Source organism: Meleagris gallopavo, chromosome Z (genome assembly GCF_000146605.3).
Source record: "Meleagris gallopavo isolate NT-WF06-2002-E0010 breed Aviagen turkey brand Nicholas breeding stock chromosome Z, Turkey_5.1, whole genome shotgun sequence".
NCBI classification, from domain to species: Eukaryota; Metazoa; Chordata; class Aves; order Galliformes; family Phasianidae; genus Meleagris; species Meleagris gallopavo.
Genome location: NC_015041.2, coordinates 45,094,890 through 45,105,721, shown reverse-complemented (window position 1 = coordinate 45,105,721; position 10,832 = coordinate 45,094,890). Strand labels below are relative to the sequence as shown.

The following is a 10,832-nucleotide window of genomic DNA, read 5'->3' as shown; positions in this document are numbered from 1 at the left end:
TTTGTGGCCCTCTGCTGGACTCTTTCCAAGAGATCCCTGTCTTTTTTTCTACTGGGGAGCTCAGAACTGGACACAGATATAGCTTCTGCAACCTTAAGACAGAATGTGGAACAGAACTGTTTCATTTGAGGTGGTCTTCAAGTTTTGTCTGGATGAATAAAACTGCAACTGAGCCCTTCGTGGGCAGGTGAGGCAGATGTGGCTCAGGCTCATGTGGAGCCAAGGAACTGTCTGCAACCTGTTTACATGACTTACACAAACATGGTGTCACAAAGTGTGGTTGACCTGGGGGCTTGTCTTCAATGACCAAAACCAGATGTTCGTAATACTTAAACAATCAGTACAACTCCTGGTTAACTGACAAGGGATATGTAACAGATAGCACCGTCTTCGAATAGCTTTCCAAACAATGTAAAGTGTATTATTTCAGGGCAGTGAGGTGACATCTTTCTACTTACATGCATTTTTAGCTTTAGTTTGTTAAAATTAGCCTTTGAACTAGTAGCAACTACACTTACAATTACACAGTGGTTAACTCTTCCTCAAACTCTTCCTCATTTTCCTCCAAACTGTGTGAATTATGGGGAAAAAAAAAATCATTTAAATGCTTGACTTCTACGATTGCAAATAAATTTCTAAACCATGGTCATAAACATTAATATATGACCTGTCAGTGAAAGCCAAAGTAGACCACAACCCTATCTGAAATACCTTTCCAGAGAAAATCCTTCCTCTGTGCATGGCACTGCTGGAAAGCCTTGACACCAGAGTGTCCAGGCTTTTCTGGCTAGGAATTCCCAGGATTTGGAGAAGTGCCTGACTGGTATCCTCACTACTGAGGTAGATAGCTGAGGTAAGCCACCAACTACTACCTTATGGAAACAGAAGGGTTGAGTGGTCACCTAGTCCATACCCTACCCCTCTGAAGATAGATCTTTTTCAACATCACCCTGCATATGTTTATCAAACTTAGCCCTAGCAGCCTCCCCAGTGGTGCAGACTCAACAGACCCATTCATGATCTTGATTAATTTCAGTGCTTTCTTATCCTTACTGGAGCACAATATTCAAAGTGCTGGTGTGAATATTTCCCACAGCAACTGAAGCCTGTTTTTCCATTTACCTTGCATGTGGAGGACAGATTATTGCTTACTCTTGGCAAGAACCTTCATTTAACTGAAGCTAGGAAGACATCCAATTAAATATATATATACTTTTTTTAAGTACAGGTCATGTGTTTGAGGTCATTGACACTTCTTGTTGCTTTCCTACAGACTTTCTCCAACTGATTTACTCAGGCCTTCAAACAATTTAATTTTCCAGTGACTCCAGTCTAACTCCCGCAAGTATTGACATCACTTCACCCTCTGCAGATGGAAGGCAGAATGTGGCCCTCAGCTGTTGATAGCCCCAAGGACAATGGACACTAGGCAAAGCATACTTTTTTTTTGCCAATTAATCAATTCTTTCTTTGAAGAGCTTTTTTAAAAAATTGTTTCAGTCAGACAAAAGAGAAATACAGAAATCCCGTTGACCAAAGCCAACTTAGGTGCAAACATCTCTGCCTCCTCTGAAGACAAACAGGAGTTGCAGCTGTCTAGAAGGGCAGGCTGTGACTTCATGTTACTGCAGAGTTCTTTCTTGTTTGGTTGTTTTTATTTAAGACACTAAAAATACTCCTGCTCCAAAGGAGCAGTGCTCTCCAACTCTCTGCTTGCCTTCAGCACTGAAAGAGATACTTACAAACAGTTTGATTAATTCTTTCCTTTCCAGGACATCCTTTTTATGCTCTATGTGTGCCAATCACATGGAGATTCCTAAATTAAGATCAGTTATTTTTTTGAATGTGTGCTTCATCCAACTACATGGAATATTTTTCACATGCTAACAAAACTAAAGTTTTTGTTTGTTTCTTTTTCTAAAGAGCTACTTATTACTGAAAGGCCAGTAGCTACTTGTCCACAAACACTTGGAGGGTTTTTTTTTCTTCCATAAAGAAACTAACCAGAAATAATTATTTAAATGTCTAAATATTGTTTTGATCACAATGGTAACTAAATGGTTAGCTAAACTGCTGTCTTAGATCTCTCTTAAACTGACGTTAGGCTTTTCAAGTTTTAGATATTTCGGGTCTCGTTTGATGCTTGCTTTTTTTTTTTCATAAAACAATGTAAACAATTCTTTTGATATACAACTAGCATATGCCTGCAACATCTCACTCTCAGAAGTTCTTACTCCACTTAAGTCACTGCAGACTCTCACTTGCTTTCTTCCTAATAATTTTGCAAATTCTTAGAGATTTGGATTTGTTAAAACCATGCATACTGCATCTAATACAGGAGAGATTCCTGGCAATCAGTAGCCCACAGACAACCAACACAAGTGCTGGCTGACAGGCAGTTTCTGACTGTTCCCATGCTGACCCCCACTCACTACTTTGAGGGCACTATGCTCCTCCTTGACCAGAAAGGTCACTTTAGCAGCTGAAGCATACACTAATCGAGCTACAATAATCGAGCTACAAATCTTTAGAGCTTTCCAGCGAAAGGAAGAGTGGACTTTTAAATAGCATGACCTAACTGCTGCTTAACATATGAAGGCTAGAATTACCTCAGCTTTCAATGCATGGAGAAAGCCAGAGTCAAAGGAAAGGAGTCAGAGGAGTAACTGCCTCCAATTACAGAGAACACTGAATTTTTAATGATGTTAAGGAATGAGCAGGAAAAAACTCTTATGTTTATTGTCACCATAGTGGAAAGCCCCAGTTCGCAGGTCTCAGAATTTGGAGGAAACAGCCAATGGCTGGCTCTAAAACCTACGAAAGCTCCTACAAAAGCTTCAGAGCAGTTTTACTATTCCAGTGCCAATTCAGTGTCTATCATTTGCTATTCAGTGGCTTATCATAGCTGTTTCATATTAACTTGAAAGATAAACAATGATAATAACCAAAACTCTTCAGAAGGGGAAGTTACAATGGTGCTTTTTCGTGTGTTTTGTTCTGTTTTTTTTGGTGTTTTTTTTAATGATGCTGTTAACATCTTAGAAGTTCTCACACTTCTCAGAAAGGAAATTTCCACTTTCTCACCTTGTAAAGAGATGAATATAGCCTAGACGCACATCATTTTTTCATTTTGTCTTCCCAAAATTCAAAACCTCTATCTGTTCCCTTCAACACAAACACATGTCCACGTTTAATTAAAAATAAGTGGAAGAATAAAGTCCCATCCTGAAACTTCACATTGTAATTACATGATTTCATACGAGTTACAGAGGTGCTAGCATTAGTCCTCCATCAGAGAGGCTTGTATCAGCTCAGCCACACCTCTCTTGTTTGAAGGGACAGCCCCTTATGTGACCAAAATTTCCTTGTTTCTGTACCAGGAAAACCTTCACATTTCTACTAAGAATAGGAAGGACTTAAAACGCACAATTTTGCAGAAGGTGGGTTTTCGTTACACACGGCTGAAATCATTCTGACAGAGAGAGAGTCAAGCAAGCAGTCTTCTACCCTCAGGCACAAGAGTTACTAATTATTTTTCAAAGAAGTTTCAGCAATCGGTAGGTAGCATCAGTTGGAAAAATCTCTCTCCCACTACAGCAACTGTGACCAGTAAAAGAGCAAATGTGCTACAGTCTCTTGTAATTAATGACATCACCATTCCTTCCTCTATAATAGAAAAAAGCCTAGTACTTTCTTTTAATGCTTGCTTAGCATCTCCTCAAAAGGGCATTGGCCTCCCAAAACAGCTGCTACATTCCGCTATCTCTTCTGGTTGCAGGGTCCCAAGAGAAAGCAGTCTATGACACCAGACACCCTGCAGAACCTTTATAGGTCTGGATAATGAAGCTTTTCACTCACTGACTCACTAAGGCATGACCTGGCCAAGATCCTATATGACCTTTGTGGTTGACAGAAACTGGTCACTACCCTGAGCTAATAATAAAATCAACACATGACCAAACAGAGAAAGCAGCACAGTATAATAACAAAGGATAACATTCCAGCTGCCAGACAGCAATGTCCAGACATACCATTAAGAACAGTCCTCGCACAAAGCAAAATTCACTGACAAATATTTTCCATGTTTTAAAATAGTCATTGTGGGTGTCAAGCTGATGTAAGACACAGAGGTAGCTGCAGTTTATGAGTGATGAACAGTTTTATGAAATATCTCTAGGTTGTACTCTAATAGTTACACAAACTATTTCTCTACTGCTTAGAAGTGATGAGCTTTTTTATACATTATTCAAAAGGTGCTAGCTTTTTTTAAAGCGTTTCTCTCCTACTGTTACTTGCTAGGATGACGCTCAACCACAAGAGTATCGCTCCTCACATTAACAGTTGCAGTAACAGCATGAATCATTCTCATGGTCTTCACAGTGAGTGTAAAGCTCTTTGGAGGGCTGAAGAATTAGTTTAACCATGAAAACACTACGGGAGATTGCTAGATACACTTGAAGTTATTCCTGAAAGATTCCTAAGTGTACAAATATTTAAGGTTAAGATGCTTCTTTCTGCTGAAATCGGGAAGAAAGGTTATGGCAATCCTCCTGCAATAATGAAAGAAGAACATGTATTGTTCAGTCAGCACCAGGAACAGAACAAGTATCACAAGGGGGTCCTCAGGAGAAAGTACAGGAAAAGTTCCCTTCCTCAATGCTGAATACCATAACTGAATATGCTACGCATATTAGCAAAGATGATTTCTGGAAAGGATAGGACTAGCAGGTGGCATGGACTCCTTTCATATACTGTGCTCAGGATACACATTTTTCCCCACTGCACTACTGAGACAAAAAGCATTCTTCACTGTACCTTTTTTAAGAAATACCACATGTTCACATCATTCAGAGCTCATTAATTATCTTTTAAATGGCAGAACTTCCCCACCTCCAACAATGCAGAAAACGTGTTGATTTTGAAACTCATCTTTTGGAGTAGATTGAGATGACACTCTTGTAGCTACAGATTTTTAAAAAAACCCTCAAGGGCATTCACCATTGTTTGACCCTCTGTCTGAATGATCTATGCTGCTTCTGAAGCAGGTGAAAAATGAGCATAACCCAAGCTTTGTTTTCACTTTTAAGTTTAATCAAAAATCTATTGTAACGTTTTTACTAGTTTGTTGTTTGGCTTGAGCAGTAAAGATGTATTGGTTGTAAATGGTTCCAAAATAGGATAATTCATTTTTCCAAAAAATAGATAACTAAAAAGGATAATTACCTCTTTCTTACTTACAGTCTTTCAGTGGCTTCCAAGTTAGTTTACTTCACAAGAAAAACAGTGTGCTGTTTTCTTCTCATTGTCAAAACTATAATATATGATTTGAAATTTCTGCAGTATTCTTCTGAAGTTGCTTCCTATTTGTCCAAGTTAAACTGTCTGTCACATGCATATGAATTTTAGATATTGGTACAGAATATCACATATCTTTCCTAGCCCACTTTCAGAGCATAACTTGTCCATTATATCGTGACCAACACACCGGCCAAACAGGTAACAAAAAAGATTATTGGGAAAAACTCAGTGCTGAGATCTGGCAGTGCATCCGTGGTGGCTGATTCCCAGATGCCCGCTGGTATGAGCCTGGAAAGCAGCGGGGAGCCCATCCAGGGGACAGGACATCACAGTGCACCGCAGAGCTGAGACACAGCTACAGGATCCGAAGTATCAAGAGCAGCATAGTTCACTGCCTACTCAATTCTTGCTACCGTTTTCATCCCTAATCTCATTCTCTGCTGCAGTGGGAATGCACTTCACCTGTCACAGCAGAGGACCTCCAGAATGGGGTGACAAACACAGCTCACTGCTTTTACTACCACTTTGTACATATTAATCATTTTTGAGGTAACCGTGTGCTCTAGAGGCATTCAAGGCCAAGTTGGATGGGCTCCTGGGAAGCCTGACCTGGTGGGTGGCAGCCCTGCCCAAGGCAACGGGGCTGGAACAAGATGATCTTTGAGGCCTCTTCCAACCCAAATCATTGTGGTTCTATGATTCTGTGTTTCTCTACGTGTTTTAGAATTAAGAACATATAATTGTAGTCATAAAAAAATTCCATAGTTCCTCATTCAGAAAAGACATGTTTTCATAAGATGAAAGATTGCTAGTTGAGGGTTTTTTTTAAGCTGGCCTTTTTTTGTTGTTGTTTGTTTTAGTTTTGAAAAAAAAAGGAAAAAGAAAGAAGAAAAAAGAAAAAAAAGGAAGAAAGAGCAACCACATTGAAAATACAGTTTAATTAGATGAAATTCCAATTTAGCATCCTAATATTCCAAAAATCAAGGCTACTCTGATAAACAACAGCAGTTAAAATTTGTTTACTTTCATGTTTCTCAGCCCCCCACACTGCTAAGTCTTGCCCAAATTCATCTCCTGCTGCCTGCACACATCACTAACTGAGACAAAGAAGATATGATGGCAATACAGTACTTGGAGGCTTTCACTTGCTCTTCCCCCAGGCCCCAGCATGGGTAGGCCCACTCTGTTAAGACACATCAGAGCTACCATTTGCTTTAATTCTTCCACTGTGCTTCCACATTCAATACGAGCCTAAGGCTCTTTCTGGCCTCTCTGTCTCTGAAAAAAGGAAAACTGTATGAGATTGTCAACATCACCAGGCCATGTATGCCTTCTGACTCGGACCAGCCTCAGGGAGGTCAGCACCTCATGTCCCAGCTCTTGACTTCTACATCTAAGTCACATGCCTGAGCTCCCTTTGTAGTTAGGAAGAAAAATAGGCACTTTCAGGCTACATCTATCTTATTTTAGTCCTCTAGGATGAGAGGAAATCATATTCTAAAAGTGCCAGCTTCTCATTACTGACTCCAAGAGGGTTCTTGACAACATGCATAATGTAGATACTGTCGTCAAGGTCTGACTGACATAGCCAGGTGAAAACATTTTATTCATTCTTACAAAGGTTGACTTTACTTTGCAGCCTGATGGCATTTAGTTGCATTTAACACTGCACCTTTAAAGAGTACAGTTATAAAACACCCACCTGCAGCAGTAAATCAAATGACTTTGTTCTGGACCAGAAGAACTGTAGGCAATAGTAATATGAACTGAACCGTGTGTTACTTAAGATACTCACCTTATCTCCAGTACCAAAGTAGAATTGATTTTCCAACCTTCTACAGAATGCTGGAAGATAGCGGAACCACCCTTTCGGATTGTTTTATCAGAGCTATTGATCATTGATCGACTCAAACTCAGCTCACCATCTCTGCAATGCAACACAGAAAAGACAGTTACGGCAAGGCTAGCTCTGTTTTTAAGTACGTTACTTCACAAGCACCAGCTCTATTTCCTTTTCTTCACAAAAAGAAGCAGTTATCTCCCGTTCTCTTATTCCACTTGCCACACCAAGTAAGCTCTCCCTGTGAGTAATCTATGAGACATCTATATATAACACTTTAATGTGTCATTTAAGAGTTCTAGTATGTTTTTGTTCTTAATGAAAAGTATATACGTATAAAAAAAAAAAAGACAACAAATTCCAAATTGTGAATCTACACCAAATTTCAGCAGGTGTACAAAGCAGATTCTGCACTCCTGTGTTACAAATTTCCAGCATTAAACTAAGAACTAAATGTTAACTTTCAATCTTTCCCACAGCAATTGGTCACATTGCACACAGTAATTGCCTTGCAAACTCTCTTTCCCACCCACTAGTACTTTCACGAGTGGAATTTTGGAGTTTAGTGGCTCTAACCACACAAAATTTCCTTTCATGAAACTTTTGCATGTGTGTATCCAAACAATTTCAGTTGTCTTAAACCTCTTCATTTACCTCATACTGAAATTGTGGTAGCTATCTGAGTAAAGAAAGAACCATAGTAAGTTGTGGCTGACAACCACAGAGTACCTGATGAAGAATCATAAATGTTATCAACTGTAATTATATTCATCAACAGGGTCACACAAATAAAACAAATGATAAAACACTGCAAGCACAGTGTAAAGCCTTACGTCTGAATTGTGTTTTATCACCGTATGTTTTCATTATCTTCCACACTGTTTCCCTGTAAGCGACATTCAGCTCAGTTCAATCAAAGCTGTCAATCATAAATATATCATACATGTATATGTATGCATATGTATATATATATACACAAGCAAATGTGTATGTATATGTAAATATATCAAAATCACTGGATTTAACATTTTACCATGCAGAATGTATTGAAGAAAGAATATGTATCACAGTAATGTACAGAAATGTCTTTGTAAGTTAAATAAGCATGGTCTGAAATACCACTAACAATAAAGGCATCGCTTGGCTTGCCAACAGAACTCTTGATCACCAGCCATTCAACGAACAGGACCCAAGATTAAAGATGTGTGGCTGAAGGTCATCTAGGCAATTGCTGGCTTTTGTTTTCCTATGGCTGTAAGTCATGAAGCAACTGGATCCTGGTCCTTAATGAGAACTATGACAATACGGAGCCACACTGAGCATTAACATTTGGATCAAGGCTGAATCAAACCCTGGGCAACCTGATCTAGCTGCACATGTCCATGTTCATTGCAAGGGAGCTGGACTAGATGACCTCTGAAGATCCCTTCCAACTCTAAGCATTCTATGATTCAATGATTTTGTAAATTACCATCCAGACAAAACTTGAACTATCCTTCAGTGGGACATTAATTAAGCTAACTTAACTTGTAGCAGTGGTCATTTGCAAAAGCTGCAACGACTGCAGAAGACTCTGTAGCCAACAAACCAACAAAGACAAAAGCAGCCCAGCATCACTAACAGCAGTCTCCCTCCCTCCCCGATGCCAGCACACTGCAGCACCAGCATTGCACGGACTCATAGGTAAGAGTGCCACCTACCGAAAAATCTACCACTGTAAGCAACTGTGTATGTACATGATGTGCATGCAAACCATGCTCCCTACTCTAATTGATTCACAGGATGTGAGGATGACACTGGACACTCTGAATTCAATAGTCAGAATGTAATATTAATATTTTTTGCTATCCTTTTTTATTATTATTATTTTATCCCTTAAAATTTTCCATAATGGTTATGGATAACCACATATATCTTATTGCAGTAAGATCAAGTGTATGCACCTAACAAAAAACTACCAAAATGCATCTGGGGAAAGTATCCGGTCTAAAAGCACCTCACAGATGTCCCCCAAGTCCTATCCCGCAGGTATCTTAAGAGTGACACAGGTGACACAACTCAGGGAGAAATGATGCCCTTGCATTTCAAATGTCATTGTCTTCTGCACTCGTAATTTACACATGCAGTGAACTGCGCAGATTTTCATACGGTGGAGCAGAACAACGTTGAATTATGTTCTCATGAGCTAAAATAAGGTCCTATGCACTAAAGTACTAGCATGAATACAAAGGGTGTTCACTTCATGCTCCCCTCCATTTACTGTTACTGGTTCATTCAACTTTTACTTAAAATAAAATGAAATAAGCTAATACATAAAATTCTCAGTTTACTCTAGAAAATTCTTCATTGTTTAAAAAGGTGTGAAATGGATTTGGGCCTCCCTGTACCACCCAGAACCACAGTGATCCCTACCTGGAGCAATAGCAACGTGTGGCTGATGGTATCAGCCCCAGCCCCAAGCCAGCTTCCTCTGGTTGACCAACCTGACTGGGACAGCACAGGACAACAGTCTCTTCTCCTGAACATGGTTCATTGAATGTGAGTAACTGCCTTACAGCTTTAATGGCATATTTCATACCAAGACAATGATATGTAGGAAACAGCCCTTCCATGTAACAAATATTTCATTACACACATTACTTCACATAACCTTTAAGAGGACATTGGGCACAGTCTTGCAATTACCATCTGTGAGAACTCAACTATGAAAGCACAGTACCACCACATGCCTGTGAATCACACAAATAGCCTGGGATCTAACTGTGGTGCTACCAAGAGCCCCAAACAGACCACCTTCCGCCTTCACAGCTCTGTTCCTGGCGCTCCTGGAAGTAACATGTCCCACAGAAAAAACAGCTCGATCTCCTGTGTGGCAGCCAGAAACAACTCATGTAATACCAGAGAGCCCTTCCTTCAAGAGGAAGGGAGCCTCGTGCCAGCAGTGGTGGCAGGTGGTCACCAGTGAAGTACAGGACAGTGGGTGAGAAGGGCCTTCATCCCATTGCCTTCCACCCTGCATAGGACATCCCGCTGCCACCAAAGCGAGTATCTCAGTGACTTGGCACTGATGCCTTTTGAAGCACTGTTAAAGACATACATACCTATGCTTAAACACACTTTCGTTAATGTTAATGCATTGGTTCTCCTTACTACCTCTTAAATAATGTCAAATAGAATGCATCATAACATGTAGGGGACTTTTCTGGCAAATACGGGGGTTTTACCTAGTGACTAATTCCTGTATCATTTACCCTGCTCCTAATGTGACAAGAAGTGTCTGCTAAAAAATACACTACCTCTGGTCAAGACTGACTGTCCCTCACAGCTCTGTATTCACACCAACCTCTGTGCACCCCACAGCTTAGACACTTTACACTTTCATACATCTCCAAATATCCTGGTGCCACAACACTGCAGCAGAAGCATCACACCCAAACTGAACAACAGGGAAAGTTACAGCAAGTTGTGAAAATCCTTAATGCCACAAGAACCGAACACCACACCAGAGCTGCAGAGGCACGACCAGCCCTACTCATACAGTCTGATTTTTGGGTTGTGCTGTGTGGAGCCAGGAGTTGTATTCGATGATCTTGGCAGGTCTCTTCCAACTCAAGATATTCTGTGGTTCTGTCATTCTATGACCTGCCACTGCTATGAGGCACCGCATCGCTGTCCCACTGCACCGCAGATGTGC

At 40.2% G+C, this 10,832-nt stretch overlaps 1 protein-coding gene across 1 annotated transcript in view; it reads right to left on the bottom strand.

Moving 5' to 3' along the window:
- Positions 1 to 10,805, bottom strand: part of ST8SIA4 (ST8 alpha-N-acetyl-neuraminide alpha-2,8-sialyltransferase 4) — a 50,863-nt gene extending 40,058 nt beyond the window's left edge. Inside the window, exons 1-2 of the mRNA XM_019610222.2 lie at positions 10,801 to 10,805; positions 7,094 to 7,285 (exon numbers count right to left, since the gene is read on the bottom strand). Coding sequence (XP_019465767.1) covers positions 7,094 to 7,285; positions 10,801 to 10,805 — 197 coding nt within the window. The remainder of the gene's footprint in view (positions 1 to 7,093; positions 7,286 to 10,800) is intronic.
- Between the last annotated feature and the right edge of the window lie 27 nt (positions 10,806 to 10,832).